Source organism: Dreissena polymorpha, chromosome 1 (genome assembly GCF_020536995.1).
Source record: "Dreissena polymorpha isolate Duluth1 chromosome 1, UMN_Dpol_1.0, whole genome shotgun sequence".
Taxonomy (NCBI): domain Eukaryota; kingdom Metazoa; phylum Mollusca; class Bivalvia; order Myida; family Dreissenidae; genus Dreissena; species Dreissena polymorpha.
In genome coordinates, this window is record NC_068355.1 from 131,337,463 (window position 1) to 131,359,798 (window position 22,336).

At 34.3% G+C, this 22,336-nt stretch overlaps 1 protein-coding gene across 1 annotated transcript; it reads left to right on the top strand.

Annotated features, from left to right (window-relative positions):
- Positions 1-1,056: 1,056 nt before the first annotated feature.
- Positions 1,057-20,997, top strand: LOC127850223 (uncharacterized). Its single transcript, XM_052383098.1, has 11 exons — positions 1,057-1,545; positions 11,175-11,447; positions 11,749-11,860; positions 12,525-12,648; positions 14,185-14,365; positions 15,298-15,399; positions 15,934-16,054; positions 16,818-16,939; positions 17,719-17,838; positions 19,480-19,618; positions 20,460-20,997. The coding sequence occupies exons 1-11, from the start codon at positions 1,497-1,499 to the stop codon at positions 20,728-20,730; spliced, it is 1,614 nt and encodes a 537-aa protein (XP_052239058.1). The 5' UTR covers positions 1,057-1,496; the 3' UTR covers positions 20,731-20,997.
- The last annotated feature ends 1,339 nt before the right edge of the window (positions 20,998-22,336 follow it).

The following is a 22,336-nucleotide window of genomic DNA, read 5'->3' on the forward strand; positions in this document are numbered from 1 at the left end:
TGGGGTGACTTCAAGCCGACCGGGTGACTAGAATTGGCTTGAGGTCACCCCAGGGTGACATGAATCGGCTTCTAGTCACCCCGGGTGACTTCAAGCCATTTCAGGTCGACAATGACCCAATGCGCCTAAATAAGCGGTGCGTAGGTACAACTTATAAGTTTTGGGCGTTGTAGTCTGGGTTTTTGTCATGTATACGGTTGCATAGTCTTTAAATATCAAATTACTGCATACCATAGATGACATTCGCCACATACATGTGTATATGTATAAAGTGGCGTGTTATGGTGAATTTAACTTGACTATCTATTTGACAATGATATGGATTCAGGTCAGCGACTTATGGGGTGGTTTACATGAATAAAAAGTACCTACCGGTAGCTTGAGGTGTGTACATTTTAAATACCGGAGTTGATTTGGGGAAATTCTAAATAAATCTCAACTACCCGGTACATGTATATCCGTACTTGCCGGGGTGCTTACAAACTCAACGTTATACATGTTGAGGCACACACATCTGGCGAGCCAGGAAATGTCTTTAAAAAAGATAAACAGCGTTGAATTAAATATTAGCATGATTGTTGTCCTAAAGCAATTCCAATTTAACGCGTGATTCTCGGTTCTGTGCACTTGTTTATACCAATTATGAACTTGCATAACCACATTTAATCACCACTGCAGTAATTATATTTGAAAGATTTACTTTTAAGTAGATTTTATAATCGTTCAGTTGAAACAGACGTTTTGCAGTTTTTAAAATCACAAATCTATTTAATACTCTGTTACAATTACCCACGTATATGTACAGAAGAGTCCTATTCCATTTTAAAATGGTTTTAACCATAACGACTCAAAGAGTCGTTTAAATGATTGTATAGTCCTTATTTGCTACTGTTAAAGGGTGTTTTGATTGATTGTATTTGATCGGTATCGTATGTGGTCTCGCCATCTGTAATGTTAAATTCAGTGAAATGGTTTTGTTTCTCAGTTGAAATATTGGTTATTGTCAGTAAGACCGGTGTGTACACAATGGGAACGGGCTACTTATTGAGGCGTATATTGCTTCATTCGTAGTGTATGAGGTTTCAACACCGGTTGATGCATTTTTGTTTCAATTTTCAGACGCATTTCTACCTGTAATTTGTGGGTTCTTTAGGAAATAAGCTTTATACGTAAAATGAAATGTTTTAAAAAAGGCGAAAAAAAACATATGTGAAGAAGTCGCTTACATACTTGATTATATATATATATATATGCTACATGATACGTATCGCCTGAGGCAATATAAGTGAAGAGTGACATCTAAATAGGTAGCTAGGCCAGAGTGTGTTCGAAACGGCTCGTTAAACACAGAGTAAACCCACAATTACATGTGAGATTGCACAATGACCCGTTCGGCGGTGTTCTAAATTGTGACTGTGAAACATTGCGTAACGTCGAACTTGGAACACGTTAATTTGGATACTCAAACAGGTCGTCGTTTTTAAAGCAGGAAAAACATGAGCCTCAAGATTTGGATATATCCTGTCATTGTCGCTACTTATGTCGGTAAGTATACTTAGATGTATGTTTTAGAAGGCATTTTAATTCAAAATTATGAATCGATGAATTTTTCGCTGATGGGTGTGGCTGCACTTTTTATTTTCCCTACAACTATAGTGGGGGATATATTGTTTTTGCCCAGTCAGTTGGTCTGTCTGTTGTTTTGTTTGCTTCAACTTTAACATTTTGCCGTAACTTTTGCAATATTGAAGATGGCGACTTCATATTTGGCATGCATGTGTATCTCATGGAGCGGCACATTTTGAGTGGTGAAAGGTCAAGGTCAAGGTCATCCTTCAAGGTCAAAGGTAAAAAAATCAATAAAAAAACCAAAGCGGCGCAGAAGGGGACATAGTGTTTCCGACAACCACATTTCTTGTTAATACTGCGAAAAACTGTATATTTTCATATAAACCTATAGGCACATTTAAATATCCTATAAAGTGTATATCATATATACATACTTATATACATATATATATGCACGTAGGCCTTTTGTCTCTATTTTGATCCGATACAGATGTAATCAGAGCTGCAAGCGAGATAATGTTGATTGTTATGTACATGTACATGCGTATCTTTCGAGAACGAGTTGCTTTGCATATTTGTAGAATGTACTGCCGCTGTTTTAATGCAAAATATTGGTTGACGCATCAACTCGTCAGATAAAAAACAACAACAACCTAATACAAAAACAACCAAATGCATTATTGAATTATTCGGTAATCGGTAATGTCGCTGCACACTGCACGCATTTTCGTATGTCGAGGGATTGAAATGTACTCTCAATTGCACGTAATACCCCCAATACACCGACTCCGTTCGAAGTACGTTCTGAAAAATGTGACTAAACGGGCTCGAACTGTGTGAGAACGGAGTGATCTTAGTAGCAACGTGTTACGAACTGTCTTTGAACTTTGTGGACACCCTGGAACGGGGTTGAACGGGAGAGGTGTTTCAGAACTTTGAGCCTACTCAAAATTTCTTCCGATCATCCCGTTCTACAATTAAACGTAGTAACAACGTACTAGAAACGGAATGGACGTACTAAGAACGGAAAGGTCGTATTAAGGTCGAGTTAGGAACGTGCCAGAACGTAGTGCGATCGGACCGAAATTACCTGTACGATGCCACACAGATCGAGTCCGTTTCTGGTCCGTCCAATCCGTTCTCAGACAGGTCGACCCCGTTCGCACTACGTCTCAAGTACGATCTTGTTTCGTGAAAATAAATAGAAACTTAATGATAAGTTCTTACAACGTTTGCAACACGTTCTACGAGTTCTCAGTACGTTCTTAGTACGTTGTACTCGTTTTAAGGAGTTCGCAGTAGGTTCCAAGTACGTTGTACTCGTTTAATGCAGTTGTTACAACGTTCAAACCGTAAATACAATACGTTCAGACAATGTGCATATAAATAGAGGTCGTTGTCTCAAAATTCATCATTTGTGATATTAAGTTGAAACATTGACAATCTTGGAGCTCTTAATTTTGTAAATGTTGGCTTCGTGCAATTTATGCTAGAAGCAGAGCAGCAATATACTGTTTTGTTGGGCCGAGAAAGAAGGCGGAGACGACACAGAACTTGTTGGGTGAGAAATTTGGCAGAATTATTTCTTGGAGGTACGTCTGGTCGGCTCAAAGCGTGAAACATAAATGAGAACTGGCAGGAACGTAGTCGGTTTTATAATCGAGAACTGCCTTTGAGCGAGTTACCACTGCACAACGAATAATGAAGAACTGCGTACGAACGTAATCGAACTGGCTGAGGACGGGCTCGGTCTGACTGGAAACGGTATTCCAACGGGGACAATGGGGAAATTGACCCGATTTGAACTGGATAAAGACGGACTGGCAACGGGATAGGACGGGATAGGAACGAGCTGCACGTAGCGCGAACTATGTATGAACGTCATTTAGTCATATTGCAGATTTTTTTCTGACCAAAACTACACGTTCAAGCAAGTTCACATCCTGTTCTGCATTTTCTTCAAAACGTGGTCGAACTGTCTAAGAACGTGCTTGGTGTATGGGGCCCTTAAGGAACAATAAAAGAGCAAAGTTAACCACCTTTACTACTGCCACCATCGCAACCACTGACATGTGTACTTCTACTTCCACCAATACTTCTTTCACTAACAGCTATTACTACATCACCACTAAAATCCCCTGCACCTTTACATATTGCAATACAACATGTAAATGAGAACAACAGCATATATTACTTCTACATTTTATGAACTCGTGAATTGGTATTTTATTTGTTAGCACGTGCGCTTTTTATGAAGTCGCGCAATGGAAGGTGTTTTGTCATACAGGACATATGGTTTATACGTTATGTACACTAATTTCCATTCGTCATCGTGACCGACCTCAAAATGTACTGCAATAAATTCGCTAAATTTTCTGCCAGCCAAAATTGCGCCGCCATTGAGGTAGAAATTTACGATGACACCGGGTAACTATAATTACTGTATACCATTGTGTAGGAAAAAAAATCTTGACACTGGTTTAAGATAAAAACTACTTTGTTATCCATTATACATAATCACGATTATAATTTTTTTTTAGAAATATATATAAACACGTTTTATAAACAAAATGTTTATTTTTATGTTTGATTAACTATTAGCATACTTCTTAGTTACGAAATTACTGAAAGACACACAACTTCACAAATATACTGAGCGTACAAAGCATACAAAGACAACCAAATACGCACACAGCGCACAATGCTACATAATGTTTGAATACCACATTAATTAATGGCTGATTTAATCATCTCGATATTAGATGAAATAATTTGGTTACAACTGAAAATAAATGACGGAACAATAAACTGATTTGATTTGATGTAACATACAGTTGTTAATGTATGACATATCGATCAATACAGTAGCCCCTATTGGAAAACATGTTTTCACACCTTATCGCTTGATAACAATAGGATTAGTGTTATCGGAGAAATGGCATTGTTAATAGTTTTTCACATAAATCACTGAAGCACGGTATTGTCATTCAAATTAAAGTTACCTTAGATATTTTGTCAACATGCGACTTCATACCCGTTGCCAGGAGGGGGGGGGGGTGTAAGCGTTGGGTGCGTTCGCACCCAATATTTTTTGACGAGTAAAAAAAATGTACTATAAGTTGCAGCCAACTTTATTCGACGCACAAACGTTTATTTCTCTTTTCCCCGGAATGCAGTGAGTCTTCGTATTTAAGCGTTACAATAATGTTGATTTCAATAGGCTACCGACAGGTCACCATATAATTAATTCCTCAATGAAGTCATTTCCAAGATAGCTCCACATACAGAACTTTCAACAACGTTTTAATTATGTCAAATTTGACACTTGAACATACGTCCTTCTCTTACAGTTGTTAAAATGAATTTAAAGCGTTATAATATATGATCAGGTGGACGTTAACGTTTAATGTTCATTAACTGTGACGGATCTTGAGCATAATGGGCAAATAAGTCCATCTTTTTGTTAAGGACTTTGAGGCCATAGAGCTAGCAGCTTGTGGTTATAGGGTCTTTATGAAGCCTTATTTGTTATATGTTTCTGAAATTGGTTTAGAAATAGATTACTGATTGGTTAAAAATAGTGTTTTTTGTTGAAGTAACCAGTTATAGCATTTTGATATTCGTTTAGTATTGATGCAGATTAGAGAAGACCCAGTTTTGTTAATCAGTGTTTGTTGTACAATGCACTATAATCACGTTTAGTGCAATGCTAGGCCTCTGGTACTATCCTTAGTAGCAGACAAACAATTGTTTTGAAAAAATAGTCAAATATTTCCTTTCAATTTGCTTGATTTAAAAATATTAGAATTTTTGAATGGTAAAATACAAAAATTTTATCAAGATTCCAATAAATAATGATATTTTATACTGTTCTTATTGTTGATTTTACATTCTATAAATTTGTTGTTGCATATGTAAACAAAGTGTACGCGCGCATACTAGTGTCGTGTTTAACACCGTATAAAATAGTCCGTGACTGATCGAAAAGGTGGTTATTAAAAACGGTAATGGGGAATTCATTTATGTTATATCATATTCATGTCCATCAGTCACTGAGTATGGTCAATACAAGTGATATTTCATATAAAAAGCTCTATAACTTCAGTCTCTAAATACAGATAAAAAGTCACCAGAATGCAGGATTTTACGTTTCATTTTCAACATTTTCTAGGGAAAATTCGCACCCCCCTAAAACCCTGCCTACGGGCCTGGACTATTAATTTGACACCAACGCTAAAGATATATTTTTCCTTAATATAAACAAATATTTCACAACACTAACAATGTTAAAATGTTGTCAGTTATAATCTGTCCATCTAACGATCGTTTAAACTAACGGTAAGTATCTGACAACCACTCATAATCGGATTGTATGTAACCAGCAATAAATTGCAATTTTTACAACTTGAAATATCTTTATGTCCTTTTGAGGTTACAATACACTAAATGATCGCTTCATGTAGGGCTGTACTCTCTAAAAAAATATCATAGTTGACAGGAAGGCATGTTTTACACTTTTTACCATTATTCAGGTGTTATCTTGCGGAGATAATGGTAGGGCATGAATAGGTGTTCACTACTGAATCCCTGAAATATGATACACTTGAAGACTATAGTAAACCATTGCACTAGAAAAGGTTACATTCCACTAAGAAACGGCCGAAAAAAAAAAGTTGCAAAAACAGTCGATTTTGATTTGTGTCAAGTTCTTTCTTGCATTGTACATGACATATCTTTTTTATTGCATAAATCGATTCCGCTTAGAATGGCCTTTAAGAAAAGGTATGGTTATGGGGGTCTCTATGTGCAAAATGTTGCATTTATTTTCGCTCAAAGTTGTCGCTTTTACATTGAATTATATAGGGAAACTATTTGGTGTATTATGACCTTGATACGTGCGATTCGCTAACATTTCCGTACGCTAAATGCCTGTTATTTCGACACGCGGAAATATTTATTTATACATTAAATGACAACATGCATATTAAAATTACTATTCGTAAAACGTGTGTTTCAAACTTTATAGAGTAAAATGCAAATTTCTTTTAATGGGTCGTGCTCGGTGTAAATGGGTTTAATTCATTCGGACTGCACAGGCTAATCTGGGTGACACTTTACGCACATGCTGTTAACCTCTTTTTCACAGAGCACGGCCCAAATAAATAATATGGTGTGTAACAATTTAAAGGTAGAGCTCAGTGGATTTTTTCGCATGTAAATGGATGAATGATCTTCAAATATCACATTACTCAAAGACCTATAATACTCTTATCTATAGGTCTTTGCATTACTTCAGACTTTAGATGACAATCTCTTCGTATAATTATACAGCAGCGTGTTCTTATACGCTTGACTATCTATTTGACAATAATATGGATTCAGGTCAGCGATCAGTAAGAGTTTTAACATGATATAACATTACCTAGCCCGAGGTGTTTAAATTTTAAATACCTGAGTTGATGGGGAGAATTATTTAAGGGACCTTTTCACAGATTTTGGCATGTATTGAAGTTTGCCATTAAATGCTTTATATTGATAATTGTAAACATTAGATCCAAAAAGCTCCCGTAAACGAACACGAATACAATTTAAAAAAAGTAACCATCAACTGCGCTCGAACCACTGACCCCTGGAGAGGAAGTATCTGGCGTAGACAACTCGACCATCCGTATTTAGTATGTCATACTTTATATAAACAATCCTAGTAGTATCACGAAATATAACGACAAAAACATAAATCTCCAAATTATTCAATCGTTTCGCTTTGCACCACTTTATAACCGAATCTTCAACAGATGCATATAATGGATATTTTAGAGCATGGTAAATGTTCAGTATTTCTCACATATATCATAACTACAACGAAATTTTGCGAATCAGAAACATTCTTTCAATTTTGGCAATTTACCAAAACGTTGGGCGTTGAATAATCCCACTGCATCATTACCTATATAAACCTGGGCAATACAATTGTGCATTGAATAATCCTACTGCAACATTACCTATATAAATATGGGCAATGGAATTGGGTATTGAATAATCCCACTGCATCATTACCTATATAAATCTGGGCAATGCAATTGTGCATTGAATAATCCCACTTTATCATTTCCTATAAAAATTTGGGCAATGCAATTGGGCATTGAATAATCCCACTGTATCATTACCTATATCAATATGGGCAATGCAATTGGGCATTAAATAACCCCACTGCATCATTACCTATATGCATATGAGCAATACAATTGGTCAATGAATAATCCCAATCCATCATTACCTATATAGATCTAGGCAATGCAATTGGGCATTGAATAATTCCACTGCATCATTACCTATATAAATCTTGGCAATGCAATTGGGTATTGAATAATCCCACTGCATCATTACCTATATAAATCTGAGCTATGAAATTGGGCATTGAATAATCCCACAGCATCATCACTTATATAAATCTAGGTCAAAGTAATCTGAGGAACATACGCCGATGAAAACCGTGTTATACTCTATGGAATACGATACTCATCTTATTCGATCAACTAAGCATCGTTCAATTGTATGATAATAACACAATAGTATCCGATCTTTGCATACAGTCATTTTCAAAATCGGATAGAAACTATCCATAGGCGATTGTTTGTTATTTGTTTGCCATTTATGCAAAATTTAATTCCTATAGCTTACACAACGTTCAGGTATTTACATTGACAAATCCTTGAATAATCTAGGTGAATTTATGTTGGATCGTTCCTCTTTGATACAGTTGTATGATTTTTAGTTGTTCGATTGCGAACAAAAATCTTTAAAAAAAAAATCCGTTTCATGTTGCACCACACGTTGGTGTCAAGCCATAATATTGTTCTATTCCAAAATAAGTTACCGTTGGAACGCACTGAGCATTTAGTTCTTTGTTTGTTATTACCGATGATAACAAATAGTGGACAATAATCGTTGTCATTATCTTCACTTTCTATCCTTATCATTATCTTGCTCACCATCATTTTATCATGAACAAGAGAATCAGCAGCAAAAACACCACCGCCACGACCACAATAAACAACTTCATACTACCACCACCGCCATTATCGACATTGTCTTTAGCATCACAATGTTATCGTCCTTAAAATCTAAATAATTACTTATAATTATCATCATATTATCACCAATTTCAGCATATAATGCACAATGTATCTATATTCATCATGAGAGTATAAGTCAAAAGTTTCAAAGCAATAATAATTTAGTAACCATATATGATTATTCCTGATATTTTCATATGCAAACGAATGTATATTGACCGGTGATTGTAGTATTGATACATTGGTGGTGGGAAGAATGCCTCTGATTGGGCTGAGGATAGTTTGACGGTGATGACGATGGCCGTGGATATGAATATTGCGAATTTTATGATGATTTAATTATGATGTTGTTAATTGTTATGATGATGATGCATGCTGATTTTGATATTATGCTTTTGCTGCTGATGATTATGATGATGATGATGAGGTGGACTACGAAGATGACGACGACCACGATGATGATGAAGAAGAAGAAGAAGATGATGATGATGTACGAGGCACAACCTGATTGCGTTTCGGTTCACTAAATAAATAAATAAATAAATAAATAAATAAATATACTGTTTACCCGCTTTTATTTAACAACCCTACATTGCAATCTTTAGATGACAATCGCTATGCCTATGTTCACATCAGAGTGTTTCGTTACACTTAACTAGCTATTTAACCAGTATGTTGGCCTAGGTCAGCGATCTGTGGAAGTGTTTTAAAAGCCATGGGTATTTAAACTTGAAATACCTGAAATACCTGAGTTAATGAGGGAGATTTAAAAATAAATAGCAAATATAATAGCTGTCCCAACTACATTTCCGCACGTAAATACAGGAATTTAATTTGCTGGCCACTTAAAGCTGCTACCTCACATATATCGAGATGTACATACATTAGGACATACACGTTATACAGCTTTTTAAAGGGAAAGGCATTTTATTTATTATTTATTTACTTAGATATGTTCATAGATTTATTTTTCTATATCTGTAACATACAATAGTTTTGGAAATCAAAGTGTTTTTTTTTAAATTCAATTAACAATTATAAGCGAATAAACTCAATAAACACCGGCGCCTTCGCAAGTCAGATGCCTTCACTTCTTGGCTTATGTAACACTAACTTGTACGTATGAACGTATTATTAATTCGCATGGGGACTCCATAAATGAAATTAATTGGTTAGCTGTGCCCACGTGGTATAAATAGCTGAAAAGCGTATTGAGACGTTGGCCCAGGTCGATACTGAATGACGACCTGTAAATAAACTCTTAATTACAACACGAGACGTTGATTTGGCTGTCCGGCTAGCTTAGTGGTTGATACACTGGTCTCACTTAGGTGATCCGAATTTAATGCATGCGCATGTGAATTTGGTTGGCTACACCATACCGTAAGGCTGACTTTCCTTCAGTTACTCCGACTTTCACATAATACACCACAAAACCATTACAAATTCAATGAATTTCAGTTAACACATAACAAGCTTAAAATGAACTGCTATAGTTCAAAATAAGTACCAACTAGTGTTTTCGTTAATTTGAACTAAACTTGTTCATGGCCGCTGCATCTGCAGATGCGGGGGAATTAAAGAGATTGGTCTTTTCGGCACTAGTTTGTTTTTCCGTCCCTACGACGTTTAAACCAAAAACGACAAGATACATATAACATCAAATAAGTTTCCTACAAAGCTTTTATACCTGCATGGATGTTTAACCACATTACATATCCTTATTTTGACATCGACATTGACCAATTTAAGGACCTATTATTTTACGCAGCATCTGGTTTATTATGGTATTTTCGAAATCTGAGACATAACAGTTTCAAATTTGTGTGCACATGTTCAGTTTAGAGTATGCGATTTACTCCACTAGATACATTTCGTACTGTATGTAAGCTTACTTCTTATTACCTTTGAAACGATTGGAGTTAGTGATGGACTGGATTTGCACCACAAGCACAATAACTCAGATACTATAACGGTTACCGCTTTTTTTAAACACTCTTAAGATGTTTAATTTTATAATTTCTTGTTTTGATGTTTCGCGTACGTGTTTATACCAATTATGAAGACACATATAATTATCATTATACCAATTATTACATAACCTTATGTAAGCACCTGTGCAGTTATAATTTTTTGCACGATACAAGAAGTTCAGTTGGTACAGATATTTGTAATTTAGAAATACATTAAACTATTTAATACTTATACTTAAGATAAGCTATAGAAAGCAATCTGGCATTTTATTACCTGTCTAAATTATAATTACCTTATCACATGTGTAGAGCATTTCTAGTCTATTTTACAAATGGATTTCCACAAAAAGTCTGTATGTCCGAATTAATTGTATAGTCCCAATGGACTGCTTAACGATGCTTTTATTAAGTTGATGAGAATCGTATTTAGTGTCATAATCTGAACGTTGAATTCTGTAAAATGGTTTTGTTTCCTAGGTAAAGATCGTAAATATAAGGCCACCTTTTAGGTCTAAACACATTCGTGATATAATTAAATGAGCATTTCCTGTTTCAGCAACGGTGCTGGCATCACCATGCTCCGTGCAGAACCGCACGAGCAATCTGCTCGACTGCATCAATGGGATCAAAACGCGATTCATGGACAACGACGCATTTTGGTTCGGGAGACAGTACGCTATAAGGTGCCCGCTAAAGGGAGCCAGCTATGACCCAAAGTGCACCAATTTCCGGCCGAACACTGCAGACAGTTTTGGTACCCGGCTTTTCCAAAGCAACGTGATTAATTCACTGGACAGGTTCCTCTCTGTGCGGTTCGAATCTATCGGAAGTGAGTAGCCCGGGTCCGTTTGCTTGAAAAAACAACAACATAAAGTTATGAGTGGACATAGAAGAAAAAACAGCTTTAGGACGCCGTCAACAGTAAATTTATTCAGTCGTGAAAATCACTTCAAAATGGTGTCCTTAGCATGCATATCATTACGCTTTGCTATTAGTTTAGTTATACAAATATAAAGGGTTCTACCAAAGTTAAATAGTGTTTTATCGATTGCCTACAATAAAGGATACGACCTCTACGAATTTGAAGCCGCAACAATGACAAAAGAAAGTCAAAAGTTTTTTTTCCGCAGGAAACTACACCGGATGCGGTACGACGTACACCTGGGACGGCAAGGAGAGGGTTAATATAGATGTCGACCCACTTTCAGATGATGTAGAGACGCCGTGGTTTGTTCGAGACACGTAAATACTTTTTATTTTGGGTAGCTGTAGCATCGATTTCGTTGTTGACCGATTTTTCTACTTTCACTGCATTTTACGATTTTTGGTCATAAATGGTCAAGAAATTTATACATGTACCGTACACACGCTTCCCTAGAGGTAAAATAATCGAATTCGCTCATAAAAATAATCTCCGCAAAGAAGAAGTAAAATTGACAGCAATGAATTCATTAAATGTGCTTGATAGAGAATATAATCTGTTCGCCAATTTCGTTATTATGATAATCCCATTTTAAAAAGACGGATTGAGTTTTTTTATCGATGCTGTATAAGCATTTTATATGTACAATTTTTTTAACACACGTACCCATTAAAAAGAAGTATATTGACCATGGTATTTGTCTTCATATTATATGAATATAAATACATTCAAAAGACGGAAAACAACTTGCCACTGATATTTGTAATTTTATCTCAGACCTTTGTAATTTTTCGTGTCAAACTATGATTTGGTTGTCAAATGATGAAATGGTATTTGATTACTAAAGAATAGCAAAACTTTGTACAATACAATAAATGAACGACAACTTCATACGACAAGGAGAAAATCATTGGCTACTCCAATTGCGATATTTAACCAGATGATGACCCTGATGGTAAATGCCGTGATCTGTTTTTCTCGCAGACCCAACATTACCTGGAGTTACAACGCTACAGATTACTACACGTTGATTGTTTATGACGCCGGATACTTGTTCGCTCATGCCGTTTACGTTAATGTCAGGGGAAACAACTTAAGTAGCGGGCAGGTAAATATAACTAAGTTAAATCCATTTAAATGAATTCGTGTACGTTGTTTTATTGTGTCAATAATAAAGTAAGTCGTATTCGTTGTTATGACACTAAACTAATTGGTGTGAATTGGAACTGAAACTCACTTTTTCTTTGTGTGTTTTAACTCCGCTATTCGTCATGAAAATTGTATTATAATAATAATAATAATAATAATAATAATAATAATAATAATAATAATAATAATAATAATAAAACCTTTATTTACAGAAGGTTACACATAAAGACAATGAAACATTATACATATTATGCAAATGAATCAATACTTTTTTACAATGTGGCCTTCTTAAACTAACATACACAAATAGGTCTATAAGTAAACATATTCAAACAATATTTTCTTACTACCATACATAACACACATAGATAGACACACATGAAATATTATTGATTATAATAATAATAATAATAATAATAATAATAATAATAATAATAATAATAATAAAAGCTTTATAAACAGAAGGTTACACATATAGACAATGACTCATTATACATATTATGCAGATGAATCAATACTTTTTTACAATCTGGCCTTCTTAAACTAACATACACAAATAGGTCTATAACAAGTAAAACATTTAAACAATATTTTCTTACACCAATACATAACACACAGTTTGCCTTTCAGACAGACACACATGGCATATCATTGATTAGAAACCCCCCCCACAACATATGACATATTATTGATTAGAAAATAAATGTGCTTTATATTGCCTTTTAAAAGCAGAGATAGAGCATGCCATTCTTATTTCAATCGGTATACCGTTTCAAATACCCATGCTTTGGTATGAAAAAGCTCGTTTCTTATAACCTTTATTTGCTTTGGTATTAACAATATCGCTATGGGTGGCAGATCTTAAGTTATGCTTTTGATTTTGAGAAAAAGTTATAATATTATTTAAATATTCTGGAGTCTGATTGTTGACAAATTTATATATCAAGATTGCCGTGTGGTATTTACATCTATTATTAAACGAGAGCCAACAAAACTGTAAAAACAATTCGTTGGATGGTGTTCTATTTGGCTTTTGTAGAATGACTTTCGCTGCGCGTTTTTGTAAAATACTCACTTTTTTAAATTGGTTTTATTAGCGTTGCCCCAAATCGTACAAAAGTAATCGAAACATGTTAGAATATATGAATTATGAAATAATTTCTTCATATCAAAAGTGAGATAATTTGATATCTTTTTTAGTAGAGTTATTTTACTGCTTATTTTAGAGCATGTTTTATCAATGTGTACTTTCTATTGCAAATGTTTGTCAATATAAAGTCCTAAAATGTTATGGCCGAATTGATATCACGTGTAAAATATTTTCTTGTACGAAACTCATTTTTAAATTTTTAAAAGTAAAATTTAAAATGACATATCTCCCTGCAATTAGGTGTAAGATATAGATATACGTTTTTGCAATAAGTTTAGAACGCATGCTTAAATACAAGTGAATGGTTTAAATTACAGACAAATCAAAAACTTTCAAATATTTCAGGCTGTTAAAGCGTACCACGGCCCGAGAGTAAGCTTCAATCTACAGAATCCCTACATATTCCTGCTTTACAAACATTTGCAACCGGTCAATGTGACGGAAGAACTTAAGAATATCAGTATACGCGCCAACTCGACCCAAGTTTGGCCAATTTACGAGTTCGCACAAAAACTCAATTTGGGAGGTAAACGGTTTTGTGCTTCTTTTTTCATGAGAAAATAATTTATCAAAAACGGATCTGTTTAATCAAACTTTGAATTAAAAACGAACAAAACAAATATTCTGAAGACGAATTCATATCTTAAAACTATTTCTGAAACAAATGGTATTTTTTTGACGATTGCTTTGTTTTGTAATTTCGCCTATGTGATATATATGATTTTAGTATGCATTGCTTTTACTTACAAATGTTTTACGTAAATTGGTCTAAAGTAACAACTTCAAAGATTGCTTGAGAAAAACAGTTGGAACGTCTTAATCTGACTAAAATATTCCAATGGTAGATTCGATGATAAAAAATAAACGTTTTCTCAGAGATCAGGCAACGATTTATCGACTTTTACTTAAGAACAGGTTAAAACTCTTCGTTATACTTGAAAATTGATTTTTTCAATAATTGATCAATAATCGTATTTTTTTCTCCAACAACATTTTTTTCTCTACAGCAGTAATGTACAATTTATTGCAAAAATCTTATTCGCAGTGTTTTATAAGGGGTTTACTACATGTATACCCAAATAAAAAAGTCTTCAATGATCACTTAACTAATTGAATTATCAGCTGCCCTCACCGTACACTTAGAACCTTAGCAGTTATACCCTTAGCATCGTCTGGAGCGAATGCTCAATCAATACAATAAGCTCTTCTAACTGTTTACATCAACTTTATATCAGTCCCACTGTGCTGACCGGGGTTTATAAACAGTTTATCATCATCAGCAATATTTTTACCTTGACCGGTGTAGGCGTTTAGGGGAAATGAGAGACGACAACACAGAGATCCTACGCCATGTATGAAACAATTCAGAAAGTAGGACGGTATCACATTTTGATTAGTCTACTAATCGCGCAAACTCTTCAGAAACAAAAAGGTAATTCCACCCTCATTCTTGCGCAGATCCTATCGCTGTGAACTGGGTGGTTGTCACGGGTGACGAGTATGGAGCCGCCATGTCAGAGAGTTTTGGATTATTCTTTTGCCCGGATTTCTCAACAAAAGGTCAGCGAGTAACCATATTTTATTAGAGGCATGTTCAATAGTTTAAGTATATAAGTTATTATTCCCCGCGGTAATTAAATTAAGACGCACTTTTTGACGCAGTTTCATTTGCTTCGTTTGATTGTTTTTCTTTGTGTGATAATGCTCTGTTTTAGAATGTAATACAATCTTTTTTATCCTTTGTTTCACGTTATGCACTCTGTACATATGATACAATTTAAAGCATAATCTTAATAAATGTAAGACAATACGTAACGCTGATTCGAATTAGACCAACATTGTAGAGTTTACAGAACAAGTCAGAGTGCCCCTGAAAAAGTCAGCTACCATTTTAGTTCTTTGATATATTTTAGGAGCAGACCTATTCACATCGTATTTACTATTTGTGACAACTGCGATATATTTTGTTCATATCATTTATAAAAATGCCCATGTAAGACTATCGTTGAAACGCACATACATCTTTCTAAGAAAACCTTAGAAACATATTTTTATCGTTGTAGTACTCATGGATTTAGTTTCGCATTTTTGCAGCTTTGCACCGAGTACCCCGTCCATTCTTCAGCAACTCGACTCAGCTGTCTGTCTGGTTGGACGTTACCATGACGACTGACAGTCTCAACTACTCAGTCTGCTGTAACATGTCCACATTCGGGTATGTTATTTATAGGTACCACCAAAGACCCATGGTCATACAAGGTATTTATTGGTACCTTATAATAATAATACTAATTTTATTATTATTAATGTTAAAATGAATATTAAAATAATAACTACAACAACAACAATAACAAATACCACTAGTACTCCTCCTTCTATTACCATTCATATTTTTATGTCCCCCGCCACTATAGTGGGGGACATATTGTTTTTGCCCTTTCTGTTGGTTTGTGTGTATGTTTGTTTGTTTGTTTGCCCCAACTTTAACATTTGCAATAACTTTTGCAATATTCAAGATAGCAAATTGATATTTGGCATGCATGTATATCTTATAGAGCTGCTGATTTTGAGTGGCGAAAGGTCAAGTCAAGGTCATCCTTCAAGGTCAAAGGTCAAATATATGGGTCAAAATCGCTCATTTAATGAATACTTTTGCAATATTGAAGATAGCAACTTGATATTTGGCATGCATGTGTATCTCATGGAGCTGCACATTTTGAATGGTGAAAGGTCAAGGTCATCCTTAAAGGTCAAAGGTCAAATATATAGCTCAAATCGGCGCAAAAGGGAACACAGTGTTTCTAACAAACACATATCTTGTTAAAAATATATAAAACACATAATAACACAATTTAATCTAGACGCATATCGAGCAAATCGTCTAGAAAGTCATTGATATGTAATTAAGTAGGCATTACGCGCAACATGCATCATATTGTGCGTAAATATGAACCCTCAAACACACACCGTATTTCCAGCGCTGGAACCCGAAAGTTGGACCCTATAGGGAACCAGATCTACCACACGGCGAAAGTAAGGAGCGAGGCTATAGTCACTTACTCGCTTAAGAAGGCCGGTTACCTTCCATCGAACTTAACAGGTAGGTTTTGTAATATATTGTTATGTCTGTGTAATTTATGGTTGTGTTTTTGTAATATAGCGTTGTGTGTTTGTAATATAGGTTGTGTTCTAATGTTCTCATATAATATTAAAGCCGCACAGTTTAAACAATTATCATGGTACAATGTTCTTAAATTCATCTTAATTTAAAATGTTGACTTCAAGCATTCGGACTTTCACTATTCAGTTGTTGCTATTTAGTTCTCTCCAAATATCTGTCCTAAATAATCACTGTGTTTGCATACACAGTTTTTACCTGTGCATTTTTGATTTAACTACATATATCTATACTTCGTTGAGGAATAACATAATCAAAGAAAAGTTTTCGCAATTCACAGCTCAGTTTACATTATTAACTGTAACACACAATATGGAGTAACCTTAATCAGTTATATCACAACTACATTTAGTTTGAACGTGTCTGACTGACACAATGATTACTGACTGATGACTGGCTTCCAAATACAGAACAAATATGAAGTTTAAGCGGTATAAGGACTGATGAAAATAAATGTATTACATGGACTACTTATTGAAATAATTGAATAGTCTTTAATGAAAACAACAAAAACAAACAATTATGTAAATGGAAATGTTCAATCCCAAACTTAAACTGATTATATCATCGAAGCCTACTTCACTGGGATTTTGTAAATGTAGCAGGCACGCAACAATTTGTTGGTAAAACTGATACGCATCTGAAGACTACTCTCTGATGTAAAACAAGCGACCAAACGGTTTTCCCGTCTACGGTTTTAGGGGAGATGCACAGCATCGTGACCATGGACCCTGATGTTCCATCGCCAACCGCTGGTACCCAGGAACGGCCCCTGTTACACGGCCTCTTCATCAACATCAGGGATGGCAACTTCAGCACTGGTAAGTCTAAGAACATTGTTTATAGAGAAACTCGTTATCCAATCCGTTAGTTTTTTATTTAAGGCAAGTGACCGCTTACCATTTCAATACAAGACATACAAAACAAAAGTAGTTTAAAAGGTTAACATAGTTAAATATTCTGTTATCGTCTTGGGATAGAAAATGCCAAGCATATGTTGTTCAAACCGGTTGAAATCCGGTTGTTTACAGATAATTTATGCGAACATGGGACACGCCATTAATCTAAAATGGAACTCGAAGGTATTTATGTAAACAAAAACATAATTTTTGTTGTAAAATGCATACTGAAAAAGGTTTTAAGGCAAGTCCAATTTTAAGGTTTGCTTAATGAAAATAGCATATTTCATTTTAAATTGGAAATATATTTACCAGATCATGTGATATTTGTAAACCCGAGGTTGTTATTGCATAATCATTGTGCATTGCAATTAAAATTGAAATGATGATTGTCGTTCCGATCAATATTTAAAAAAACATATGTTAACGCAAGTGTAAGTAATTTCTAGGTAACTCTCACATATTGATGTACATTCACTTGTTTTTGACATAAGTATAACAACCTATATCCAATGGCTCCAATACAGAATAGTACATTGAATGACTGAAACAAAATCACTCATGTTTAAATTGAATATAGCTACTGATAATCTTTGTACATTTTGTAATGGAAACAAAGAAAATATTACACATTAGTTCTGGAACTGTAGATATACTCAAGAAATTATTAGATTTGCAATTCATTTTATTAATAGAAATAGACAGCATTTACCTATCCAGATCACATGTCAAGACATGATTTTGGGAATTACAAATTCAAAAAACAAATGATTTCAATATTTTATTTCTAGTAATTAAAAGATACCTTTTTTAAAATATCAAAATCTATATAAAAAAAACAAACAAGAACAGATGATGATTTCAAAGAATGGTCACTAGTCAGCATGTTTACCGATACTGTGATCATGGAAACTGATCGCTAAGTAAATTGAACCGATTCTGCACCAATAACCTATTTTTGTATTCATTTGTAATTCAATTTTGTTTGTACAAGCCCTATATAATGTGCAATATTTTTATATTGTTTAGATCATTTACATATATATGACTTTATACCTTTAATACACAGTATGTTACTTCCGTAATAAGTAATTACATATAATTTGCATGTTCATTATGTGTTGTATGTGTATCTGAACAAAATGTATGTGTATAATGTGACTGCATATTGAATGTTTTAATGTACTATGATCAAGAAAATGTTGCACATATTTTTTTTCTAGGTAAAGCGTTGTATATTAGCCGATGAACAATATTATTTTGTTTATTATTATTTTACTCGCTTTACATCTTGCTTCAAATATATAATACATGATAAATATTACAAATTAGAAACATTCCTTTAAATCGACATTACTTTTGATATGGTTCTGTAGGAGGGCGCGGTCACATTTCGCTGGAATTTAAAGGTTTAAATCACGTGCACACACCTACGTGTTCTTTGACGAATGAACATTGAGCACTGTTTTTTTTCATGGAACTTAATGTACACGGTATGGTTGTAAACTTTTGTGATAAGTCGTTGCGAAAAGTTACAAAGAATACCTTTTTCATTTTTCAAAGGGGAGTTGGTTCGCAACTATTCGGGGCCCATGCCACCCGACAACAAGCCCCACTACTACTACTTCATGCTGTACAGACATGACGTCCCCCTGAACGCGACGGCAATGCCATCGTACTCATCTGACCCAAGTAACGGAAGGTACGCTCGATTAATGATGTCTCTTTTCTAAAAACTATGGTTGTTCTCAAGTGGACATTGTTGAACACATAACTCCCAAGCGTCTGAAGATTTTCGAGAGCATTTGGTGTTTTTGCATTGTTGCTAGGAGATCAAAGGTGGCAAAAGTTGTAGTTTTGACAAAAGAGTATATGTGTAAATTAATGTAATTAATTCGTTAAGATATCATAATCTAATGGCATTAATAAGAATTCACATGTCATGCTGGACATATATACAATAAAGATAAATATTATAAAGATTGAAATACATTAAAGTAATATTGACATTGACTTATGCACGGTTTATGCAATTTCTTATTAAAATCTTAGAGCATATCACATTCGCTTCAGTAGTATTTATATTTAAAACATTTGATATTCGGGTAACATACTCGTTTAGTTTTAACCAAACAAATGATATTTCAAGGAAAAAGTATTACTTCTTCAGCAAAATGTATACTTTGAGCATCAAAACTAAGTTTGCATATTGTTATCTAATTTTATAATTGTTCATCAAACAGCTTCAAGAGGTAACTTTTTAGTACAACGCCTTTTATACGAACTAATATGTTATTTGATTTATTTAAGATCTGGGCCATCGCATATTGGTCTATACCGTGTAACTAGCAGAAACAAACACACAATAAACACTTATAAATGACTTTAATATTTTTGCTATTATGCATGTTCAATAATGTGGTGAATCGAGTATTAACGTAATTGACCAAACAAAGAGTATACATAAAATATAATAATACTCATATCATGCAACGTGCGGGGATCATCATACAAGTAAACATATCGTTATCAACAAATTCTAGGTATCTGTTTGACATCAACCGCCTGGTGTCTGACCACAACATGACGCTTGTGGGTGCAAATTGGCTGCGCGCGACAACGGACGATTACGTCACGTACCGCCTCGTTGCTAGGGAACCTGGAAATGAAGCTTCATTGTGCGCGAAATACCCTGGATATAGCAAACCGTGCCCCACTTCTGGCAGTACCAAGGCTTTCGTGATAAACAACGTTCCAATGCTCTTTGTTGGACTGTGTAATATCATGTTTATGGCGTTTTCTGCGTTGCACTGAACACGTGCTAAAGATGGACACTAATTACGTCACAGTTCTTATAAGATGCATAATTGTCTACAGCTATGCATACCAGTCATGTATTATACTATAATTATGTGTATCTTACTATTATATATGTTCACTTGTTTTTATATGATATATGTAAATATGTTATGTAAATGATTCATGTAAATATAAATGAATTCCAAAACCAGTTTCAGTATAAAGTATAGATCTTTGTATGTAAGTCTTCATAATAAGAACAAATAAATACAAGTATATTAATTTGTTTACACGTTATTTTGAATCATAACCATGAATCAACGACTATATTGTTGATTGGGATGCTGCCGTTTTAATATTGTGAACATATGTATCATTTCAAATTATTTTGGCACCTTTAACTGGCATATTCTATTAAAATATATGATTTAACAAGACGTATATATATAATACGTATATATGCACGAGGGCCTCTATTTTGATACGCATGTTATTTTTCTGTATAGGGATAAATTATACTGTTAAACCCATTTATGCCTTAATGGACTCTCCCATCCTTCTAAATTGAATCAATTTATTTCCAAAATTAGGTATGTCTTGTATATTTTTTTCTATATTTAGAATATTTCGTACAGAAATCCTTTAAGCAAACAGCGCAGACCCTGATGAGACGCCGCATCATGCGGCGTCTCATCTGGGTCTACGCTGTTTGCCAAGGCCTTTTTTCTTGACGCTAGGCATAAATGGGTTAATGTAGAGGGATAATTTATAGTCTTAATTGTATTCAAGGAACAGATAATACACAATGATAACAACTTCCACGATTACCCTCACCAATAAAGCGATTACTTCTACCAATTATTAGTATTAGTATTATAACGACTATCACTTCTACTTACACTGAATCTAGACCAATTTGTTATTAAAACAACTCCCAAAACGTATAATAATTTAAATATAAACACAACCATACGTGCAGTTTTACTTAAAATAAAAGTAAACTACCAAAACAACAAGATCGTTAATGTTGCTTATTGTGAAATTTGACAGAGATATTGTTACATACCCAGGAATTTGTTATGTAAATAATATTTACCATTATTTTTTAGACGAACTTCTTAACACTAATAACATTGTGCTTTTACTACGGAACCAAAACTCAAATAGATGGCCTAACTAACAAGATTGTGTAAACAGAGCGCTCTTCTCTTGAATGGATTAATAATCATGCAAGTTATAAAAATAAAAACTGAAACACGTGGCAGGAAAATAATTCTAAAATTGAACCATAGTAAACACACATAAACCTGCACATGTGCACATGTGTATGACTGATGCTTAGGGTTGTCTGAGCACGTGCGCGGAGTATTGTTGTTCATGTTGTGGTAAACAGTCATGTCATACCAAACATGAGATTTATACAGAATGTACCATAATATCCGGTCATCGTCGTGATCCAATATTAAATGTCATTGACAACGTGCACTTTAGTTACGCTGCATTATATTAGTGTGTGTATATATATATATTTAGTTACGCTGCATTATATAAGTGTGTGTATATATATATATATATATATATATATATATATATATATATATATATATATATATATATATAT